Source organism: Labrus mixtus, chromosome 20, assembly GCF_963584025.1.
Source record: "Labrus mixtus chromosome 20, fLabMix1.1, whole genome shotgun sequence".
NCBI lineage: Eukaryota > Metazoa > Chordata > Actinopteri > Labriformes > Labridae > Labrus > Labrus mixtus.
Window position 1 is genome coordinate 16,547,984 of NC_083631.1, and position 25,742 is coordinate 16,573,725.

Genomic DNA, 25,742 nt, shown 5'->3' on the forward strand with positions numbered 1-25,742 from the left:
TCTCTCTCTCTCCACGTCCCTTTGATCTTCTTCTGTTTATCTTTATCGCTACCTCTTCACTGTATTTTTATCCACTCAGTCTGCACCCTTTGCTCACACGCTCGTCCTCTACTGTCAAGCAAGCAATTTCCTCCTGAGCATTTATCCATCTCTTCACAATTAAACTTTGATGCCGATTTGTTGGAATAAATAGGAGGGGGGTAAATTATTTATGGTTGGATTTTTAAAAAAAACATTGAATCGACCACACACACACACACACACACACACACACACACACATACCACTGGAAACACCCATGCAGAGATCAATAATAAATCACATGGCAGTAAGAGGGAGGAAGGAGTGTTGAGCGAGGCATTTATAGTGCACTGGGATAGTAAATATGAAATATGGACACGCATACAAACCGACACTCACATATACATTTATTTTATTTGCCGTTCTATTCTTACTGAAGATTTATAGAGCCGACATCCTCAAAGAAGCCTCCATTTTTTTAAATAAAAGGAGGAACGAGGACAGACGGCTCATGTCTGAGGGAGAGGCCTTCTGTTTGTTGAACACAAAGGCAGTCTGCTTTAGCTTTAATCTGCCGATGAGAAAGGGATACACACTCTACTATCTTCCTCTGTCCTCCATTTTCTTCCCCCTGCATAAAACACTCTTGGATGCAGCTTCAGTGCCTTGAAGCCCTGATTCCCTGTTCTACATAATTCAATTATCAGTAACTATTCATGATTCACTTCAACAGAGAGAAACACAGAGGGAAGAAAAAGGCAGTAAAAAAAAAAAAAAAAAAGGCCTGGTTGTCTGTTGTCTGACTACTACCTCATTTTTCAGGAGAGGCTTCATTGAAGCAGCTGCATCTGGAGCCTGTGGAGCTAATTTAGACACGCTGCTGATGGAGGCTTTCGCACAGATGTGATGTAAGACCGACTCAGAAAATGGAGAGCAACAGCAGATCGGTCTATCATGGTTCTGGACGACCCTCTTTAAACTGTTACACAGAAAAGGGCTTTTCATTGCATACTTTATTGCGCCATTCAAAAGCTCTTGGGTGACATTAAGTCAAAGGCAGCGGTTCCCCCCCCCCCCCCCCCCCCCCCTGCCACCCTCTTTTCCTCACTTCAACTCCCCCCTCTCTCTGACTTTCTCTGTATCCTCTGTGGCTCCGAGTGTTTTTAAAATCAAATTCTTGCCCACATATTCTCATCGTGATTGCTCTTGTATGCAATTTTCGCTCGGCCTCTAGCTGTCTCTCTCTCTCCCCCTCTCTCTCTCTCTCTCTCTCTCTGGGGCTGGGTCACCTTGAAAGTCTCTCTCACCCTCTCTCTGATCATTCACTTTGCTGACGAGTGATTGTGCTTCTCACAGTTTTCCGTTGGCAATGCGGACAGATAGAGAGAGAGAGAGAGAGAGAGAGAAAAAAAAAACCCATCCTCTGAGACATGCAGTTTTTCTGAAGCACATGCACATCGCAGGTTTTGACTGGACCCATACTGTAATATACCTGTGGACAGATTGTGAGAAGGTAGAGCTGTGAACAAGACTCCCTCCTACCTAACATCAATCCTCAACACCCTTTATCTGGTGAGGCATGCTGTAAACATACTCTTCTTATAGAGGTGCTATGAAGGCTTCCTTGTTGTTTCCTCTTGAAAGTGAAAGCTACTTCTTCGCTTCTTCAGGCGTACTTTTGACACAGTCGTTGATTATGAAATGAGTTCTCTATCCACTAAATGTTTCTTAGGATAGATAGACAAGACGATTGATACCTCATGTGTGTCAACAAAAAAAAAAATACAGACAGAAGCCACAAAGCTTTGCAGAGTGACTGAAAACAGAAACCGCCAACCAGCATTATGAAATCTGCGAGTTTGACGCTCCAGTTTTTTAAACAAATAACATTCAGTGTGTTAATAAGTGAGGCCCTTTAGTTACCTTTAAGCAGATCCTGTTTGTACCTGTTGTCACTCTTATTTCAAGCAGACTCTGGCTTTAGTCTGGACTTACAATCCTCTCCAGAGAGGAAATGAGTATATTTACCAAAGAGCGACAGCACCTCACAGTTTGATGCAAGTTGTGATTCATTGTTTGATGGATCTTTGTTAAAGCAACCAAATAGTTATGGATTGTTAGATTAGGACTTTGTTAAGTAAACCTAAGGCATTCTGACTAATTGGGGCCGTGGCGGGGATGGTGTTACTGCAGCATTTTGTGTTTGTGACGCTAACAGGCATTGTTGCAATGCTGTTGGCAGAGAGAGTGTGTGTGTGGTAACAGCACTGACCGTTTGCTTTATGTCTGGGATGCCAATGCGAAAAACCATCATGGCAATGTGGGTGTCCTCAGATGGCACAGAGCTGGAGCTGCGCTCCTTCAGCCTCCTCTGCTGCTGCTGCTGCTGAATGTGATTGGCTGGCTGTTGGTGCGTGGGTCCCGGGTTGGAAGAATAGGGGTTTGCTGTGTGTCCGGGGTTCCCGGGCCTGATCTGTCTGTCCCCAGGCGGGCGTCCGGCCGGTTTACCTGACTGCCTGTGTCCTTCACCCCTGCCCCCCCGCGATAGACCTCCCCGCCTGACCTCCTCCACCATCTCTTCCTCCTCCTCCTCCTCCTCTTCGCCCTCCAACTCGCCGTTCTCCCCTTCCTCCTGGTCCTCGTCACGCTCATCCTCTTCCATTTCCTCCTCCTCCTCTTCCTCCTCCTCTTCCTCGTCCTCTGCACCTGGATAGAGATGTCGATTGTTTCCCAGCATCCTCTGTTGTTCCTCGTCGCTCGACAGGGGGCTGAACGGCATCGTCATGGCGACAGGGAGGGCGGCAGCTGTGGCAACACCATCATTCCCAGAGAGACACTGCAGTGGAGGGAGGGAAGAGAAGAGACAGTGAATTAGTTTTTAAGCAGTTTTCACTAACAGTATCAAGGCCTCCATATTACATCACTCAAACAAACTCTGGTCTCTATGGTAACAGACAGCTCACAGACATGCAGTGCTTCTAGCCCTAACCGCATGATGACATACCATTCACACCTTGTGTATAAATGAAGCCACTTGTGCTGTAAGTATTCAGCTCTCAGGCTCTCTCCTGCCTGTGCTGTTAACCACCTGCAGATGATTTATGCAACAGTGACTGACGCCTGTGATGACCAACTCTGACTGATAGTACTACAGTTGGAAATATTGTACTTTATAGCAATATGCTCTAAATCAGTGGTTCACAACTGGTGGGTCGGGACCCAGAGGTGGGTCAAGACGCTTAAAACATCGAGTATCCCTTTTCACTTTGGCTTGGTTATGTTACACAAAGTGAGAGATTCTCTTTAGAATTGAATGAAGAAATTAATGAATTACTTTTTTTTTTTTTTTTAAACCATAAATTAAAATAAGATGATAAAAAACAAACAAAACAAATGTAACAGTGACTGAAGAGGAGTAAGTAGAAGTAAAACTTGTAAATATCTACACCTTTCTCACTTTTCTTCTATTAGTTCATAAATGATTTGTTGGAGTTCTAGGGCTTATACAGACAGTTTGTTTCAAATCAGTTGCATCTACAAACCGAGGCCAAACTAATTTATTACAAAACTTGAAATAAAGGCAAACTGTCACTTGATGAACTAACATGGGAGTAACTTAATCAAATCCTTTAAAAATGGCCAATTGGGCTGAGTAACATTTTTGAAAAGCATTTAGGCCCTTTTAATCTACACTAAGCTGTCACCAAAGTGACCGCTTGCGGATTTCAACATCTTGTTTTGGCAAAGCACAGAATGAAAGCGCTTCAATTTTGTCACCATTGTCACCACAGGTAAACCACTGATTTGAATATCATAACTTTTCTTCAAGCATTTTCAACCAGACTAGACTGCACACTGTAAAAACCCTCTCACACAGACGCTGCTGGAGCTGCTATTCAATCAATACTAAATAAAAAAAGAGTGCAGTTTCTTGCTGCATTATGAACTTAAATGGCATTTCTTTTTATCCAACCCATTGAAGCGTCTTCAAAAAGCCAGCACTATCCTCAACAATCTCAAACATCAGCAGGTGAGTCATCTCTGCCCATCAGCCATATGGACACTCGAAATGCACAACAGCTCTTCATATGATCAAACATACACTCTTCTGCTCATGAGAGAAGCCTCTTCAGAGTGTCAGCGATGCAGCGCTGCATTCATGTACAAGCTGAGCAAGATAACAGATCTGTCCCTGGTGGCTCTTCGTCGGCAGTGCACACTGTTTCAGGGTTTTCAGCACCACTACAATCTGGACAGCTCCACACAGATCCAACCAGCGGGATGACAAACTGTGACAGACACAACGCTCAAATTCCCATAAAGGACCGATGAACAGAAGGAGAGCTGATGAAACACTAATGAAACTACTGATCTGACACTGTGAGCTTAAGGTGAATTACACTTGTAGTTAGTTTCCCTGCAGATTGAGTTATGACAAACACGATGCTAGCCGTGAATGGAGCAGTGATTTGAAGACACTGAGCAAAACGGAATTTTAAATTACATTTTCTGATCTCTGGGAATAAAATTTTTTTAAAAAAGTATAATTTTTCTTTTACTTTGAAAAAAATATCAAGTACAGAATAATGATAACGTGATTACTATCTAAACATGGTATGTTTAGATAGTAAAATGAAGTACAGGGAAAAAAGTGTCAGACATGAAAAGTGTTGAGACTTCCCTCACGGGACTCTGAGATTAAACCACCAGCTGTCAACAAGAAACATGAAGGGGGAAAATGTGCCATAACAAATGAGAAAGAAGCAGGAGCGTAGAACAAGAGAGCCAGCCACAGGGCGGAAATTATGCCTTTCATTGTGTCGATTTGGGGCTGTTACTATGTTATTTAATCTATCACTTCTTTTTAGATTTAAAAAAAATGTAATCACCTCTAATACTACTATCACTAAGAATCTTCCACATTTAATTTATTTGATGCCAATAAAGCAATCTGCAATCACTCTGTGTCATTAGGAGGCAACAACAGAAAAGAAAAAAATTAATTGCATGAACTAACAAAACCAGAACGAACCACCACAATGTGAAGATAAGCTGCTTGTTCAACTTTTTTTCTGTTTAGAGAATTGATATTGTTCTTGTATCAGTCTCCGTTTGTCCTCACTTCACACACAAACAAGTAAACAAAGCACAGGACTGTTTGCAACAAACAAACACTGTCTCTCTGGCAGCATCTCTGCCTCCAACTTTTGAAGGCTTATTAGGAGGCAAACTTCTGTTCACAGCAGAGACACATAGTGTGCAGCAAACTGTAAGAGTTTAACAGATCGAACATCCAGATTGTCCCCAGCTGACAAAGACATGAACGTCAGAGAGAACAGACCTTAGAGTCTTGACAACCAAGAACCAATGTAGAATGATTTATTATATAAACTTTGTAGCAGGCCTGCCCACAGAGATGGCTGGGCCCTACCGTAGATGTCATTTAATAATATCAATGCATGTTGGATCAGCAGCAATGGCGCTAGCCTCCGGGCCAACATTGATCTCTTGGCTTGGCTCCAAAGAAAGTTTGTTGGGGTCAATAGCCTTAGGCGCCGTGTCCACCTCGCGTTTTTTTTTTTCTGAGCGCCAGCATCTTTTTCAAATTTTTCAATGAGGAGAGAGAGCGTTCGCAGCAGAAAGCAGACGCCTAATGACAAAACGCAGAGCCCAGCGTCTTTTTTTTTCCGAGCACTCCGCCTTTTTTGCGCGGCCGCTCCGAGCGCTCTAGTTGAAAATCTGTCAACTTTTCAGAAAGGCGCCGCTGATGTCACTGACCCTCTTCTCCAAGTGTATAATACTCCCTGTAGATTTGCCGCGGAATTGATCGGGGAAATCAACTAAAATGTAAAACATACAGTAAAAAGTAACAGAGCCGTGTAGGTAATACAGCGGCCGTTGTCAACAGACTGTTGTCATGGAGACAGGACGGATGTGGAGCGCTTTTCTTCTCAGTGCACAAACGCTATGCTAGCGCTCCCAGCCAGGTGGACACGGGGCCTTCGCCTCCTTTCTTTTCTGTTGTTGTCTTTCAATGACAGACCTATTTTAATTTATTTTAAAAGTTTGGAAAAGGTTTAATGTTAGTGTAAAAAAAAAATCCCCCTCAAAACAAATGATTCTAACATTTCAAAATGAAAGAAAAAAGACAAAAATGAACGCGAACTCGTGAGACTAAACAGAAGAAGGCAGGGGAGGAGAAAGGGGCTGGGAACCTAATTGTTAGAAGGATCTGATGAATAAAATAGACAAGGGCACACAAACAAAGGAGGAGAGAGAGGAAAGGGGTTGCAACGTTCTTACAGTCTTGTCAGAAAGCGTGACCAGCCGGGGAGAGGAACCTACAGAAGATTTGATTATAAATGGATGTGAGCTATCGGTATTTTAGCATAATGCTGAGTAATCAGAGATAGGGGAAGCTGGAGAGAGGGGAGGACAAAAAGGGAGGAAGCAGTGAGGTAAGAGGGGAGTGATTAGAGAGAGAGAGGGGGGGGGGGAAAAGGTGCCCGAGAGATGAGAGAATGACAGACGTGGATGAAGGCGGGAGAGCAGAAAGTGAGATAAAAGAAACAGCAGCGATTGCAATGGAGCGGGGGGGGGGGGGGGGGGGCAACAAAAGAACAGAGTGAAGGAGAACAGCGAGGGAAGGAGTTGAATATGAGAGGTGGATGTGAGATCCGAGGCGTGAATTCACAGGGCTGGATGGAGGAAAGGAGCAGAAGGAAAGGAAGGATGAAGGCTGGGTCAAACCATGAAACCACTGCCAATGTTTTTTGGTTGAAGCAGCCAAAAGCCAGAGCTAGTTTAGATGTTCTTTATGTTTGGATTTGGACCTTTCTCTCCATATTTGTATGCAAAAAAAAAAAAAAAAGATAAAAGCCCTCATCTGATGAATCTTATTTTTGTGATGCTTTAAAATAGAATGTAGACAGGGTTGGGAACTGATACTCCTAAAAAAAGGTAGTTTGTTGTAAATAGACTTGAGCTTGTAAAGTGCTTTTCTGGTCTTCTGATCACTCAAAGTGCTTTTTTACACCGCAGGTCCCAATCACACTTAAACCACGCACTGATTTCAGAGGCTGGTATGTAAAGTGCTCAAACAGTATTATGTATTCCCATTCAAACACATTCCCACGCTGCTGATGCAGTTTGGGGTTAAGTGTCTTGCACAAGGAACCTTCAACATGCTGAAACCCCTAATCTTCCAGACAACCGACTCTACCACTGAGCCACAGCTAACCAGTAACGAGGGCAGAATTAACACATTTCTTCACTGCAATTTAGTCTCAGTGTCCCCTTCTTCATCTCCTCATCTTCTTCATCTTTCATCTTTCTGACTTCTTTTAACCTCTGACCGACATTATACCGCTGTCCTCTTCTTCGCCTTTTACTCGCTGTCGACTTCTCCAATGGCCAATGAACTCCCCTTCCTGGTACACACTCGTTCATATCATAAGCTCCACCGTAAGGAATCATTACGTTGTGAAGCTTTGAGTCATTTTGGCAGAGAAATCCGATCAGAGTGCTGTTTTTTTTTAATTAAAATATCGATATTTAGCGCCAACGATTCTGTGTTTCACATGAGTCAGGACGATGATACATTGCTGTTTCCCCACTTTATGTCATTGTAAAATCGAATATAGCGTGAGGATGTCTTTAAAGCAGACACAGGTAGGTTTTCTTCACAGTTTTATAAAGAATAGCAGTTTGAAGCTGCTGAGTAAAATCCACCTACACAGCACCGGGATCATCATCCCTCTGAAAGTGACTGTGACAGACCTGTTTGTCACGCATTCTTACTTCTGTTCATATCTTTTCAAGGTCGGTATTAGAAAGATTATTGTCTGATCCGGAGGGATTAGGCAGAGCAAACGAACATGGAAGTCAAACCCAAACTTTTTGAGACACACTCAGCATCAACTTTAGGACACAGGGAGAGTTATGAGAGAGGGAACTGATAATCTGTTCCTGAGAGAGAGAGAGAGTCATGACTCACACTTAAAAGACTGTCGAAATGAATGTTGCAAGTGTGTGTGTGTGTGTGTTTGTGTGTGCGAGAATGAAGAGGGCGATGGAGCGATTAGATTTTGCCTAATGCCAACATGTGATAATCATCTCCTCCGCTTCATACCTGGCTGTCTGTATCTCTCCGCGTTCTCCAGTGAGCGCTGTTTCAGGTTCAGGTCACATCATTACCGCTTTCAGTCAGCAAGGCAACTTAAAGCTTCATTAACCCTGCTAACCCTCACCTTGTCGAGCAATCAGAGATGTTAGCTCCACCAGGGAAGTGAGATCACCCTGCATGAAAGCGAGACAACTCAATACACTGATTCTCAAATAAAAACCCAAGCAGGTGCATCAAGAACACGAGACATGATGCGTTCGTGCAATATTACATGTTCAGTGTCTCATTTTGTTGAGTAGAGGAAGTCTGTCATTTCTGGGGGGGAAGTCCCACATTTAAGATTTCTGATTTAATGTTTAAAGAATTGGTTTGGCATTCGAGGAAATAGACTCATCGCTACCCCTAACGAAGAGGTAGAAGGAAGAGAAGAAAGTAGAAGTAGGCCACCCTGTGACTTGTCCTCAGCCAAACAAACAAGCTGTAGAGAGTGTCTCAAGACATCTTCAAGCTCATGCTTTTATTTGCCAGAGCCGATCAGCTGCAAATATTTTCAGCCAACCTGATTCAGTCTGTTGAGGCAACCTTATTGCAAGATGGCTGCCGCCTATGTAGAACATCCTGAATCAGACCTTAAAATGCATTTGTTATATGCATTTTGAATCTGCATCCTGTGTATATATTTGTATTGTATTGTTTCCTTTTCACCACTGGGTGTTAAAAATATGAAAAAATGTTGCAAATATGTGTAAGTACAATGATCGTAAACGTTAATGTATTGCAATAAAAGTATGAAAAAAAAAAAAAAATACTATAAATTCACTTTGACTTGACTTTGAGCTGCTACTAGGAAGCCAGTCTACCTTTTCCCTGTTTTTGTAATATACCTCCATGCAATGCTAAGCTAATGTGTTCTGGTGAATGCTACATATTTACAGGGCATACACGAGAGATGTACTGCTCTTCACATCTAACCACAAAGAAACTGAAAGCGCTTCTTACTAAAAATGTCTTAAACATAATACTTTAAACATGTCTTAAACGATATCGTTAATGACTGAGAGGGCAGATGCTCGGAGCTTGAGATGTATGCTACAGTACACGGAGCAGTGGATTAACTTTATTCATCTGATAAGCTGGTTTGAATGCATTACTCCCCTTTGGCATTCATCGTAGATTCATTTACGCCTGCAAACATCTGACAGCTTTTATATATATATCCGTTCTGTCGGTGATGTCGCTTTTTATAGCGTTTGTTGTTGGGGCTCAGATTTAGCACAGCAGTGTGTTATGCACACACAGGCTGTGTCATTCCTGCTTTTTTATGATGTGCTGTAATGTGATTCCTGAATTTGAATTAATCACTGGTCGGCCTTTTTACAACATTTGGAGGAGGAGGAGGAGGATTTCGATCATTTACTATAAGATGGTTCGAATAAAACAGTTGATTTGAACCTATTCTCTGTATGATGATATATACTGTAGATTATTTGTGTCGCTACATACACACATAGCTTTTCACAGTGATTAATAAACAGCGGTTTGAAGCTAAGAATCTTGATCTTAAAGTGTATGGAAAGCATTTTTAACATTTAATTCAGTGTTTCCTACACATATACCTGGGCAGGTCGCCCAAGTATATTCATGGCTGCCAAGGTATTTTTGCCGACCCGTTTTTTCCGGGTTTTTTTTAATCCATGTACAATCATCAGCCAAGGGGAGAGAGAGAGAGAGAGAGAGAGAGAGAGACAGACAGACGTCAGCTGGTACATCCCTCCCACTGCACATATTGAGGTGCAATGTCTCATGATAAAACTGAATCCTCCTATGCTGTGTTTTAATATTTTTGCAGTTGTTTGCTGTGTAACCCTGAACTAGGAGAGTTGTTGGGATACATCATAATCAATAAGCCTCCATTAAGGATTAAAGTACTTTTAAAGCCAGTCATTTTATTTGAGGGTCTTTACAAAACATACTGCTGATGAATATTGTCTAAAGAGCTAAAATGCAAAAAATGAACCTACAGAATTAGGCGGGGGGGACAAGCCCCTGTGTGTATTAAGATACCACCACCACCACCTCCAACGCACAGTGACATTCTATGTCTTTTACCCCCACCATGACCCAGCACTGGAACCTGATAGTTGTGGCAAAAGACGTCAGGAGGAAAATTGGGTTATGAGGCGGTGTTTCTTTTTCTACTTGAGGAGTTTTTGTGTGACAGAAGCGAACGGGAACATGAGGTAACTTTGTTGGGTGACTTAAATGAGTCTTGACCTGGTTCTACCGAGCTTGAGTCTATCATCTGTCTGTGTAACGGTTTCAAAAGACCAACATCCCACCAGCACAGTGACATTTGACCTCCCTCGCTTTCTCCTTTTATCCCTCCCAAACACACATGTGTCTTAATATGCTCTCCCTCCATCTCTTTCTCTCCATCTCTCTGGTTCACCGTCTCTTTTATGTAGGACATAGCGTGTATAGATAGATATTTTCAGTGTCTTGGTCCCCAGGAAATTTCACTGGGAAACTTCCAAAGAACAGATCGCCCCACTTTCCTGCCACTAAACTAGAACGGCCAATTTCCCTCCCTCCTTGTTTGACATCTTCACACAAAATGGTCTTGATACTGTATGCACACACATGGACACACCTCCCGTAGACCTTAACTTGTACAAACATCAAGTGCGACAATTTCCAAAGGATGTGTTGATACAGATGGGTAAAGGCTAATAATGTGTGTAAACTTTGACCCACTTGTCAATTTAGCACATATGTAATCATCCTCCAGCACTAGGGCGCTCATGCGGAAGCTTTACGTCACAGACGATGTTAATGGAAACAGTGAAGACCCAGGGGCGCTAAAGCAAAAGAGAATGAAGTCTTGTGTTTTTACGCACATTCTGATGTAACCGTCCCTCGTGCTGCTAAACTAGGCTGAGAATTGTTGGTTAGAGTTTGACAGTAAAGGACGAGCTGTGCAACGTCTTCACCGGTGGATAAATTGAACCTCAAGAAAGAGGAGCAGGAACATTTGGAGCCTCAAAAACTCCCCTCTGTGAACTCTTCACACCCCCAACTCAACAACATACATCCAGCATGAACACAGGAACAGTAAAGGCCATGAGAAACACACTGCAAACGTGCTCTAAAGCAGAGATATGAGCTGAAAGCCAACATGCTCATGATGATTTTGCCAAGAATCAAGCTGATGCTAATCATTCATATTGTTTATCACATGCACCATTTTACCTCTTAGAGTGTTAAGCCGCAAACATTTTAAGTTAAGCTTTAACACAAAATAAAGCTTAATGTTGGTGGGAATAGATCATAGACTGTATAAAATGTGGATGTAGTCTCTGCAGCATCACCCACTGGTTTAAAAAGAGGTGTTATGAAGCCCAACAATGGTGGTCGCCATATTGGTTCCAGGCTTTAAAGCTGTCTATTTCTGCTTTTAAAAAGGGGATCTTACTATGGGCTCTAAAAGGGATTCCTTGGTTTTTGGAGTCAGTCTCAATGGGACACTCAAGGAACTGCAGTTTTTTTTTTTTTTTGCACAACTCACATTGGCTAGATTTTTTAACATCCAAGGTATACTGAGTGGAACACAGGAAAGTCTGAAAACCACTAACCAACGCACACCGTATGCAACCAAGCAATGTGCCTGTAACTAGCTAAAAGGGGGGAAAAGTCATTTTTATCTTTCATCGTCTTCAAAGGTGGACCCTCAACAACAAACTGACTTGACCATCCATAGCATAGCAAAATGCTACCATGGACAACCTCTTACTTTAAAACATCCTACTCTGAGACTATCAGATCATTTTCACTCGTTCACAATGTTTAACAAGGCCAAAGCAATCCATCACTCACCGAGACATTCAGGCCAACAGGTCATTCAAAAATCCTTTACAGATACAATAAACCGAAAGACATCTATCTAAATCTGTGTCTCTGGTTGTTGAGCATGAAAGAATAAGTACTGTTGAAGAAGTGATTCAGAGTCATGTTGGGGAAATGCAATGAGGATAAAAACCTGAGGACTCATAGACATCAGTGGATTATAGTGAGGATGTGAGTGGGTGTACAACTACTACATAAAGACAGAAGAAAGAAATGCATGTATGAGCTCTTCCTTAGGGGTAAGCGTGACCTCATAGCCCATTTCCCTGTGGTTCAGTATGGAGTTTACCTCAGGCTACCAAACCTTACAACAAAGCATCATGTCTTTAAGGTATTCCCCAGTCATGATCATGTTAAACAGGCTCAGTATTAGAGCAAGATGTAAGCAGGGACGGCAAAATTAGACCAACTATTATTTACGCTCGTAATAAATGAAGATTTCTTTTCTCTCCTGCCTTAAACTTGTATTGTCTCCTCCATTTGTGGACTGCATAGGTCACCTGCCATATTAGTCTGTATACAAATGTTGTTACAAGGTTGCTGATGTCCCCTGAGGGAGGAGGAGGAGGAGGAGGAGGAGAGGATCGCTTATTCGATGTGTGGCCATTTACGAGGAGCTCTAAACCTTGACAACTGATGGATGTCAGAACCATACACAGAGCAGTCACTGTTTGGCTGAGCTACAAGCTATGAGGTTTAAGTCCTCCAAGCCTTTGGAAGGTTTAAGTCGTAATAGGAGCACACATCAGTAAAGGATGTGAATGATTATTGTTTAACCATGAAAGCAAAAATGTAATTCAGTTAAAAAATAGACACCTCCGAAACATTTTACACACTATATCCAACTGGTGGAGGTTCGACTGAAAATGGGAAAGCAATCCCTGCTCAAAATGTTTTGGTTAATTCAATATCTGATGCACTGACTGATGCTTTTTTTCCTGTACTTACTATTAAAGCTTTGTGTACAAGCACAAAGAATGTTTCTTTGCATACATGTAAGAGGCCACAGTGTTTGTTTTAGCTCTTCCATTCTCCACAGAAGAGAAGAAGATAAGGAATCAGCTGGGGAGACGGAGAGCTGAGATCACATACAAATAGCCTGCTAATTAATAAGCTTTACTCGTCATCGCCTCTAAATCTCTGTAGGACTGCTCAGGCACTGTACTTGTTTTATGGTCGTTACTACACAAGCTGCCTTTCTCAGATGGCTGAGTAATATCCTAAATCACACAGACTTTGGTCCCTTGTCTGGCTGGCAGGGTTGACAGAGAGCGGAAGGACCCACTTGCTGTTATCTGGGGCCATACCGAGGGCCAAGTTGGGACTATTAGTTGGCAGCGCAAGGGGACCTCATGAATAAATAAGCCACAATGGGAGTTGCTGTAGGGGATGACACTTCCTGAACATACGCAGGGTTGTAAAAAATTAAAGATGGATGCTGTTTCATGGCTGCAGGCGAAAAACAGGAGCCGGACCATGCTGCAACCTCCTGGTCATCCTTTTTTTTTTGTTTGTTTTCTACAGCTTCAGATTGTCTTATAGGTTCACTTTCAGTGCTGCTGCGCTCTTCAGATCACATCCACTGAAGTGCTGTCAGAAAGTACCATCCGTCAGCAGAGTCAGCGCAGCGATGTAAGTTTTGATCTTGACCCACTGGGAGTTGACCAAAGCTAGGGTTTTGATGAGCAAGCACCCCTGACAAGGCTAAACACCTTGAAGCAGGAAACCCAATGGGAGATGTGATTCATACTCAGTCACAAAGTCTCAAATAAGAAGAGGAACAATCAGTAGAGGGCCAAAAGAACAGAACAAAGCTGTCACGGTTAAAAAAAAAAAAAAAGGCTTGTCCCCAAAGCCTCAAGTGAGCGGCGCTTTTAGCTGTCTGAGATGAAATAACAGCTGAATCAGCATTTTTCTGAGGAGCGTCTGCTAATACATGTTTCAGGGCTTTTGAACGTCAATACTATTCCCACAGACAGACACAGCATCTCAATCAGATACACTTATAAATACAACTTTGCCTCGCTATTCATTATTCGCGATGGGATGCTTTAAAAAAATAATAATAATAATAAGTAAACGCAAGAAAAAAAATGTAAAACTTAAATTTGTAGACGATCACATTTGAATCTTTACAGAAAATGACAGATTAACAGCTGGAGACAGATATAAGTGAAAAGCACTACGTGGATTTACTGTCCCTGTCCATTTCCATGACTGTTTGCATTGGTACTGTAATGGAATTGGAGTTATCAAGTGTCCAATCCGTTTGGGAAGTTCACCCCAAAACCAGGGACAAGGTAACGTCATACTTATAGCAGCTGACTTTGTCCTGTTTGAGCTCTGAGTCCTGAGTCTTTACCGCCAATTTTTGACAAAACTACGCTTTACAAAGAGCCTAGTTCATTGACTCCAAACCAGTTACTGGAAACAAGCCTTATTCACGCTTTTTGCAACATTTAAAAACGTTTGCTTAACATTTACTCGACAATTAAATCCCAAACGAAATCCCATTCAATGCATATACACTTGTTTCAAAAGCATTTGTACAGTAACGGGTTTAAAATTTAGAAGGAAACAAGTCAGTCTGTTGAATGTCATCAATATGACATGCCTTGGTTCCTCACATCCCTGCTGTCATGAACAAAAACAGGTTCACCTCCTTGTCCTTCACTCGGATGAGCCACTGGGATTTGGCCACTTTTGATGTGCAGGTTTGCAGCTGTCCTCTGTGTTACTTCCAATCTGGTATGAAAGTGGCATAAAAGTAGCAAAACTGGCCATGGGCCTGATGATTGCCAGTCACGGGTCCATTCAGATTTTATTAGTTCTAAACACTGCTGGAGAAAGCTGTAATGCATCACTGTTTTAATCTAAGCAATGTAGGCCAATCAATATGGCTTCACATCAAACAACTCCTATAGGCTCCTCTATACATGCACTCCTCCCTACATTTCTAATTTGTGAATACATCTTCTTCTACTTCCCCTCCTTTAGCTGCAACTGCCAATCATCAGTGGTACTCTCGTTTTTTTTTTTTCTTCTCCTTCTCTGATGAAACACTTTCACTTTGCAGGGATCCAAGGACATATGTTATATTGTGTGTGTTCTTAATACACATTGTATGTCCGAGCATGTTTTTGCAAACGTGTAAGGGTGTCTGACTGTCGCCATCCGATCGCCCCCTCTGTCATCCAATTTCACATCCGACACTGCCCACCGTGCGTGAACTCACACTGTCTGATGTCCAGGCAAGCTGGCAGAATGGTCTGCGTCTCATATTTCACGTCCCATTCAAAGTGCCATGCCCCCCTTCCACTGTTACTATAAATACTGCCAGCTGTGCTTTCATTATTAATGCAGCAAGGCGCCCAAGCCCTCCCCTGCGCTGTACATCACAGATCCATCATCTCCCATAAACTTTAAAACACCCACAACTGCCTACTGCTGGCGAAACCGGCACACACAAACAAACTGTGAAGGTTCACACACCGACACACACTTTTGTCCATAACAAGTTCATTGGTGGGGGAGGAGGCCAGCCTGGAGGGAGAGTCAGAGAAATGAAAACCAAAAATAACACTTTGCATATCTTTATGACTGATCAGTTGGAAAAACACTGTAATGCAATATGGAAGCAGAGAGCCACAGCTCAGTTGAGGTGAATCGAATTAGGCTCTTCTTTGCCGGGAGGCAAGTTGAAATATAATACTATTATTCAAAGAGGTTGCAGAGGGAGAGTGAGGGACAAAGAGAGATGCATTAATGAACTGTTTCTGTACTGTCAAAGCTAATTATTGCATTGGAAAACGAAGAGTCGAAACTGAATCAGCAAGAATGAATTTTCCATCACGCTGCAGCAGTTTGCACAAGGCGACAAAAAGGTACCGGACCAAACTGACAAGATAGTTGACATCTTTTTAAACCACCACACATCTTCAAACTAATCACAGGAACATCACAAAACTCCAAATGTATTCAGCAATAAAGCGTGATTGAGAGGACCTCTTCTGCAACAACTTATTCAAAAGTGCAGTATGGTTCATCAAACACAATCCCACACTAACCAAAATCACTTGATTTCAATTGATGCCATGCTTTCAAACAGATCTTACACAGTTTCAGTGTTCTGTTGAATCCAATAAGGCACTAAAAAAAAAAATAACATTATTGGATACTCTCTGAACACTGCTCACGATCCTGTTGTGCTCCAGACTGTAGTGCTGCACTCAAGGCTTATAGAAATATGAGTCACAACAAATTTAGGATTTGCATGAAAACCCGACAGCATTAGTGTGTTAAGTCATCTGAGGTCACAAAGAGAATTAAAATAGAGGTTTTCTGGATTTTTTTTTCACAACAAATTGTCTTAAGCTTTTAAGATATGAAGCCTGAAATTAAAAACTACATTCCTGCCTTTCCTGTATGTATCAGAATGTTTATACAGCTGCCAACATCCAACTTCCAAGACGTATTTCTCCCCTGGAAGCCAAAATGAACAGTGCTTTCAAGTTATAAGTTCTGATGTACCATCTTTCCCATAGGACCTGAAAGCAGCATTACATCCTACGGCTGATGCTTATGCTGCTGCCTTTAATCGTGCGCAAACACACACACACACACACACACACACATCACACCCCACCTTACACGTTCCAAAGCAACCATGCATCTGCTGCTGCTAAATATAGAAACCCCTCTTTGATGATGCAGCGGTAACTGTTGGGAGAACTGTAACCCCCCCCCCCCCGATTCGACTCTCAATGGCGCAATTACCCCCAATAAACTGAGAGTGGAGTCATGATGCATGGAGGAGTCTGGCCAAAGCCCGCCAAACTCCCCGCCCCCCCCCCCCACTCCTCTCTAATTACCATGAATGGTGTCTTTGGATCAGGACAGATGTGATCAGTTTGTGAGGCGACGAGGTAGGAGAAAGTGAGAGAGCAACACAGCATTAGAGATAAATCATAGTGATACATTAAGAGAGTGGTGTTCCCTTGAGAACTTAATCCTGAGACAAATGCACACACTGACGTACACAAATACAGATTCTTCATATGTACTTATATCGCAAAAGTACTGAATTAAACATGTCATCATAATGAGTCAAATATCTATTCTGGTCATTTTGTTCTCTTTCAGAAAGTTTGAGGCCAATACTATGAAACTGTAGAAGACTAAACTTGATAATATTTTGAGAAACAATATCTAAATACTTTGACTAGCCAATATTCTAGATTAGGTAATCTCTTGATTTTGAGGGCTATCATAATGTCAAAACCCAAGTACTGTAAAATGTGTTGCATAAGACGCACTTTTCACACTTATTTTTCATTACAAAAGTGGGCTGCGTCCTATGAACCAGTGCAACCAATATACCAGTATATAATGCTGAGATATGCGTCGTCATGACAACAAGTGCAACCACCACCAAAAGCCACAGCATGCGACCTGATGGGATTAAAATTTCGCTCCACATGGCGAGAACTAATAGCACTAGAAGGTGCAGCTGCAGAGAGACAGAACCTTACGGGCCGCGTCTTACATACCAGCGTGACTTTAACAGCAAGTTCAATACTTTTGTTCATTTCCATCAGCTTCAGCTTGTGTTTAGAAAATGACCAAGCATAAAAAACAATCTGGAATAAGATGTTGAACTTGGTAAGTTAGCAGAGAAGCGGTAGCCATCTTTTCTCTACAGAAGGGACAGACCTCAACTCTGCGAGACAATTTGAAGAAAAGGACTGATAGTATACAACAATTATCATGAGATCTCAGGTTATGTTAACCCAACAGGGTGATTTTACTCATCCAACAGAGCACTTATCATGACCTCCTCTGTTCGCATCAACAGAGACTTCATGGCAGTAAAGCATCAGTCTTCTACATCACACCGAGGTCGAGGAAAAAGTAGAATTTCTAATGACAGGAGCCTGCGTCTCCCAAACACTCTGACAGCCTATTAACAGCAGACAGAAGCATCGCTCTGTTTGATGAAACAGTCACAGATGGTGAAATGATTGATAGGGACTGGTCGTCAGAGCGACTCGCTGAGATATAGGTTGAAAGAAGTAAACGACAGGAAAAAAAAGAGGGATAAGGAGAAACGAGAGAGAGAGGACAACGCTGAAGTAGGACAGAGCGCAGGGGAGGCCCGTCTGTCCCAGATCAGCCGTTTACCGCCGGCGAGAGAGTGAGAAGGAATGAGTGAGATGTGGAAAAAAATGAGATAAAAGGAGTGAGAGAGTAAAAGAGATGGCTAAATCTGGAGTTATGAACTACATCCCCCTCTGAGCACAGTGGCAAATATTGGAAGGAATGTTAAGCTCTATTCCCTGCACAAATATCGGAGAGTGAAGACAATACAGGAACATAACTGAGAGAAGATACGTCTCTTAACGACACAAGTTATCAGCACAGCAGCAACTAAACACAGGGATATTGATCCAAAGAAACACCATTTAATATTTGTCTCTCCTTTCCACGTCCCTGTCAGAGAGGATTCCTTAGAAACATGGTTTGAATTGTAGAATGTATGTCTATCAGACCTCTCTTTCATATTTGAGACAGGTAAGTCTGTGCCAAGAAATCCTCTTTTTGATCATCTTTGTTGATTTGAATGAGCGGCCAGGAGAGATTTTTGATCCCTTGATCCCCAAAGAGGGACCTCAAGGGATGGAAATGTCAACTATGTGCTGCGTACTCTATGTGTGTGTGTGTGTGTGTGTGCGTGTAGTGAAACTTTAAGTGTGCCGTTCAATAACACTTCCCGAGCGAGGAGGAATTAATGGTATTTCCCCGCTTACGTGGGCTGAATGTTAATTCATCTCTTTCGGTGGAGCATCACTGGCGTGTGCTGGACCTTGACTCACTTTGTTCCAAAAAGCATCTGAAGTAGAGACAACATGACAGTCGGTTAATCAACACAGAACAGCAGCTGTATCGGCCTGTTGGAGCAGATCAACTTCACTTCTACGGGCTGAATTATCCGAGCTCACGGGGTGGAAAACTAAACGGAGCTGGATTCTAAACTAAACTGGGTCAAACCTCAAGAACCATCGTACCATATCAAACTCTTGTTTTATGTTTTTTTTTCCAAAGACATTAAAGATTATGTACTGTAAATCGGACCAGCTGGAGGACTAGCTACGTGATCTACTACATGTTCAGCATTATACTAGCTTTGACAGTTTCCTGTATATTACTCCACTGCAAACTCTTCTTTTCCACCAATCAACTAGTTTTTCACAATTGGCTTTTACGCCATAAGAATTTAAAAGAAAGACTAAAAAAAGTGTATCAGCTCAAAGCACTGTGAGCAATGTCATCATACATGCATGATTGGACTAGTAGCTATTGCCAGAGAAAAAATGAACCAAACAAATTGTCAAAGAAAATGACTACAACAGTGGTTGAGAACTTTGTCAGTCAAATTTGATTGAACTGTTTCATACAATGATTTTAACTTTTTTCCGGTTCATAGCAAAACTATCCAGAAACATGAGGCTCATATTTCAACTTTAGAAGACAAGTTCATCAGTTTTCTACAAGCCAACACTGCCAGCCTGATGCCCAGACATTTCAATATTTCTCGTTGCTTCCTCACTAATTCAAGTAACATCAACACCGTTTTTTTGTTGTTTTGTAAAAGCAGATGAAGGACTTTAGGTCGTAGCAGATGTGGTTCTGACAGAGGAACAGAGGAATAAGGAAACCATCAGAGAGGTATTAGTGTAATGAGGACACCTCTGCGGATATTAAACACCTTGTGAATGATGAACACTTGAAGGTCATTCTGAGACTTGATTGGTCAAGTTTTACAGGCTGCTGTGATGTCGCTCCTTCATCGCTCTGTGCGTGACGGCACAGGAAAACAAAAGTGAAGAGATTCTTGGCGTCCTTTGTGGCAATACAGAATCTTTAAAAGACGCACATATGATACAAAAGTTAGACAAACGGTGAACAATATTCATCTTGACCTCTATCGCAGAGCACGCTCATTTCTATGATGAGTTTATAATGAGCCTAAAAGTGAGGTGAGAGCAAATTACACGGGGTAGTGATTAGTTGGACTACAGCTTCCATGAGTCATTTCTACCGAAGAAACAGCAGAATGATCAAATACATGTCAAAGTAAGTGCACTGCTTTGATCTAACGTGCTATTAAATATGTTTGTCAGATTGAGATTTCTTTGTGTGTGTGTGTGTGTGTGTGTGTGTGTGTGTGTGTGTGTGTGTGTGTGTGTGTGTGTGTGTGTGTGTGAGGTCCCACTGAATACGATCAATGGAGAGCTGGTAGCCGTTATTTTGTGATGAAGTGAAAAGCGCCGTACATAGCAGAGCGAGTCATGTATTTGATGCACACAAATACTCCATAGATGATGGAGACTGTGCACATTAAAAAGACATCAAACTGTCTGCATTCAAAAAAGAACATCTGCTCGGTCATCCCTTTTAAAACATACCTTACTTTACATTTTTTTTTACTCTAAATGGGATCAAATGAACATTGTGCCGTTTTGAAGAAGACTTGAAAACCAACAATCAACACACTTCACTCCTTTAGTGAGGTGCCCGTCAGTGAGAATGGACTTATTTTTTCCCATCTTTTGAAACTAATAATGTTCCCTCGACCAACGTAATACAGTCCTCTTCAACACTGATCCTCCAATAGACTTCTTTTTAAAGTACATGAGAGACGTCACTTTCATCAAGAACATAAGGTCATTTAAGTTCTTTATTTAATTTAGCCTTTTGGGCGCCTAAACTTAACCAAACTGCAACAATTCCAAACATTTACCATCTTCCACATTCGTTCCCAACAATCAAAGGCATAAATACGGGGCATTAAAGGCATCGCCTGCGATTGGCCGGGCTGTAATTAAGAAAGAGTTCTTGGGGGTCTCACAGAGGGGGGGGGGGGGGAACAAATACCCCATGTGGCCCCATGAATTGAAGGACTTGATGGATAAATAGCTACAAAATGTCAAAAGCTCTTCATGGTTGTTACATCAACACAGTCTACACACTTCTCCACATCCAGCGTTAACACACTGATGGTGTCGCTGCAAGTTACCACCGTTACAAATGACACTCTCTTCTCGATGATTCGCTCTGCCATCCTCTAGATCCATGTCTCCCTGAGGCGACGCATCAGCAGAGCATGACTAGCATCTGCATGTATGAGTTACTATGACTGAGGTGTGCAGGTAGGTGGGTGGGTGTGTGGGGGGGGGGCAGGCATATGCCATTGTCCAAATATCTGCAGAAACTGAAAAACTGATTACACGACTACATCTCTTACACTTGAAAGATCTCTTGCACTTTCAGCCTTTTAAAAAAAACAAAAAAAACAAGTTGTTCGTACTTCAAATCGTGCAAAAATGATGCTGAAATCCTCCTAATCACTTTGTGAGAAAGAAGAGTTTTTTAATGTGAAATTGTGTTTGTCATGTGAAGTGACCCACCATCACCTTCCTATAGGGGGGCTGTGTTCAACGGAGACAAAGGCGTCTATATATACACTACACTCAGGTGGAGGGATAATGACAGGGAAAGACCAAACACATGTTCCCAGCTGGCAGAGTGACCGTACTCGTGTAGAGGCAGCCATTCAAGTGGGAGGGCAGCACTTATGAAATCCATCTGGTGTTTAATGCATGGCAAAACACTTGATTCTAAAGCTGCACCTTAGAGAGTCCAATCCGAAAACAGTTTTAAAGGTAAGGAGCATCTGTGTGCTTGCTCATCCAAGCATACCCTGCCTTACACGCTACAGTTATGATGTCAGTGGAGCCTAAGTGTGATGTACTAGGTGATTTTATGCACTGGTTAGCCTTTTAATGTGAACACGGAGCAGTGTGCTGCTCTGTGCACCAGATCAACAGCAATCCTTTGGCAGCCATGCAAATGTATGTGGGAGGGATTATCAGTTTGACACAATGATACATTCAAGAGCTGACAGGCAGCATCTCTCATGAATCTACCTTCAGCTCTGTTTTTTGTCTCGATGATGACAAATGTCTGATTCCCTGTCTTGTCCATCTAAAAATATGTGACCTGCCTCCTCTTTTTACTCTCCCACTTTCTCCCTTATCCCTTCTTCTTCTTCTGCTGCTGCTGCTTCTCAGTAAACCTGTATTCATCTGCTGGCATCAAGGAGTAATCCACTGCTAAGCACTGTTTGGTTTGCACTGCCTCAGCGGGTCCCCTTCAAAGCTGCTCGCCGCTCGTTTCATTTTTATTCTCATTTCCAGTGTTTGTTCAGTGCATCTGCTGTGTATGTTGATTTGAATCTGGAATGCTGCACACACAGACGACCAGGTGAGGGATGAGTTCATGTTCTACATCAATGCAGTAAACTTGAACATGCAACCACCCCCCCCCCCCCCCCCCCCACCACCACCCCCCAACCCTGCTGCACACATGCACACACACACTCCCTTATGACTGCAATTCCCTCCACATATATAAAACCCTTAGCGTTCCAATGCACCATCTCCATGCACGTTTCCTTTAGAGAATAGAAGAAAAAGGAAAGACAGAAAACATTCTTACTGTCTTCTACAATCCCTGATGAAATAGAGAAATCCCTCCTCTGGAGATAGGGACAGAAGTAGAAAAGAGAGGTGGTGGTGGGGGGGGGGGGCCCCAGCGGTTGTCAGATGCAGAGGAATAAGGAGTGAGGAGGGGCGAGCAGAAGGATGTAAATGAAGACTGTGGTTAAAGGGAAAGGAAAAGATAAAGAAAATCACTGCTGCAACAAAAAAAAAAAAGGACCCTCCTCCTCCTCCTCCGCGGCTGCCCGCCGTTGCCACGAGAAATTAAGAGGTGTCCGGCGTGCGGCTGAACACTGAGGGATGGAGCATTATCCTCGGCTCCCAGTCCCGTCCGCCAGCAGCAGCAGCGGCAGCTCTGTAGTAACACTTCTATCCGCTCAGTCCAGCGATCTTCCCCTCCCTCGCTCACTCTCCTCCCTCGGCTCTCTCTCTCTCTCTCTCTCTCTCTCTCTCGCTCTCTATCTCTGCTTGCACTGGTAGGTAGGTTTCTCTCACTCACCCCCTTCTTTTACCTCACTCTCTCTCTATTGTCACTCCACCTCCTTCCATCGCTCTTTGCTCCATCATTACCCGGATACAAGGCATAGCCCTCCCTCCCTCCATTCCTTTATCTCTCTCTCTCTTTCTCGCTCTGTTTCTCTCTCTCGCTCTGTTTCTCTCTCTCTCTCTCTCTCTCTCTCTCTCTCTCTTTCGCTCTGTTTCTCCCTATCTCTGTCTTTGATGTTTCGGAGTTAGACTCTTAGCTGTGGGAAAAAAAAACTCAGCTTTTTTTTTTTTTGGTTCTCACTGAGATGAACACAGCACAGAACACAGAGGGATCCACCCAACAGTGCAGAGACACTCACACACACAAAACGCTCACGCACATTTAAGATTAGCCGACAATTTAACCCCCCCCCCCCCCCCCCCCCCCAGTCTAACTACAAAACCAAACACATCAATGACAGCAACATCTTCTCATTTTCCAAGTATCCAAATCGAAGACCCAGAACGGTGCAGTGACAGTCTGCAGCAGTACACCCAACATGTGTGTCTTCAAACACACACACACACACAGAAATATGAATAAGAAATGAAAGAGGTGTGTATAAGAGGATGAGGGAAGCCACTGCTGCAATGCTTATTACCATATGGGGGGGTGATGGAGGGTTGAGTGTGGGAGGAGAGGGAGCCTTCTACTGACGAGCTGAACTGAATAGCAAGTAGAAATCAGCTCAATTACGCCAATCATTGCTGAGTGAAGCATGCCCAACTCGCCATATTCGCTATAATGAGCTAACACCCATTTAATAGTTGGGGATGAGGAGAGGGGGCTGCAGGTCGACGTGGGGGCCTTCGTGGTTGTTTATAAAGATCACAGAGAAAACAGATGCGTTAATTGCTGGAGGGTACATATAACAAAGTCTGCGCTGATTTGGTGAAAACTCAGTATGTAAGACAGCGGCTCGCATGGATATTCAAGTGAGATACCCAGAACAACCAAATAATCCACAGCTGCTGTCAGGTTACAGAGCGCAACGCTGCATGTCAAATGTTGACAAAATATCACAGAATCCAGTGATGACTGTAAGAGGGCAAAGCTCTGCTGCATCCGGCTGATTCACACTGAGAAAAAAGAACACTTCATCCCAAACGCATTTTTGTTAAGCAGTCTCAGGCCGTGTTCACACTTGACTTCTTTTTTCAACTGCCAGCGCCTTTTTTTTTTCACGTACAAGCCTATGGAAAAATGGAAAAAGGATGACGCCTTTTTAAAAAGCGGAACGCCTTTCTCAGTTGAATTATTTCAACTTTTCAGAAAAGCGCTGGGTGACGTCAAGCGCCGTTCTGACAGCTGACCAATCAGGACGAGTAGTAACCTACATCCCTAGTTACCTGTGCCCAAAAACGGCGAACTTCCACCAGATATGTGTGCATTGCGTGTCCGCTCCGGTCCGTTGCGGCTCCGCGCATCCTCATCCGTCAACACCATCCGAGAATTTTTTTTAAAAAGAATGTCTTGTAAATCTGGGATACTTTTATTTGTTTATTCTTCTGCAACTTTTAAGCCATGTGCTGCTGTTTAATCTCGTAGGTCATTATGTAGCTGTGATGTCACGTACGATGACGCATCTTTAATAATGTTATGTCATATAGGGCTTTCACACTTGCAGAAAACTCCTGAAAAACTCCTACTGCTGCACGGTGCATAGAGTGTCTGCATGCGACCGCTACTTTCTCTGTGCATGTAATGAAAAGACGGCGTTATGTTTTTTGTTGATAGTGTCATTCCGTTGAACTACACACAGCGCTGACATCGAGGAAAATATTAGTATTACAACACAGTATAGCGGAGTCTGTAGCTTCGTCCGTTACTTCTGCGTCTTTTTCTTACTTAAGGCCCTGACACACCAAGGAGATCGCTGGTCCTAGTTGGACCATCGGTGAGCGATCGTTGCCCTAGTTTTTGCAGTGTGTCCAACTCCGTAGCTACCCGTCTGCCCCCCCCCCCCCCCGTCTGCTTTTTTTTCAGCCGATTGGACATGATGATATTTTCAGGAGTGCATATGTGAAAACAGCTATAGCAAGTCTGGCTTGTTTTACATGAAGCCCAGGTTGAAGTCGCTTTCTCATTTTGCACCATTTGCCTCAATTATAAGAGTGGGCATAATCAAATGTTTATTTGTCAATAGGAGAGACTTGATGTCTTTGCATGTTTGCAAACGTAGGCATTACGAACTATAGATTCAAAAGATGTCATATGTTAGTTATCAGCAAATATCCAATATCATGCACCCCAGTGTCTGACAACAAAAGGTATTGCCATCAACATTTTTCGTATCTGTCCCTCAGTTAAAAGACTGCAGATGTCAGTGCACTTCTCTTTTTAGTTCTGCATTTCTTCTGCTTCCTCTTAACTGTGTAAAAAAAAAAAAAAAAAAAGTCGTGTCATGGCGTCAGGCAGTCTGTGCTTCGATTCAAAGGCTGCACTGACAGGCAAACCACACAGCTTTTAAAAGTGGAATTAATAAGTAGAAACATCACCTTCCTTCACTCTTTTCTCTCTCCTTCACATTACATTCATACGCTCAGAGGTGGGCATTTACAAACGGATGTGAATGAATTGAAAGCTCTCACAGCGGGGGCTGACCACC

General features: G+C 42.8%; 1 protein-coding gene across 1 annotated transcript in view; it reads right to left on the minus strand.

The window, feature by feature from the left end:
• Window positions 1-23,093, minus strand: part of shank1 (SH3 and multiple ankyrin repeat domains 1) — a 78,442-nt gene extending 55,349 nt beyond the window's left edge. The window contains exons 1-2 of the mRNA XM_061065723.1: window positions 22,607-23,093; window positions 2,294-2,857 (exon numbers count right to left, since the gene is read on the minus strand). Coding sequence (XP_060921706.1) covers window positions 2,294-2,806 — 513 coding nt within the window. The 5' untranslated portion in view covers window positions 2,807-2,857; window positions 22,607-23,093. The remainder of the gene's footprint in view (window positions 1-2,293; window positions 2,858-22,606) is intronic.
• Between the last annotated feature and the right edge of the window lie 2,649 nt (window positions 23,094-25,742).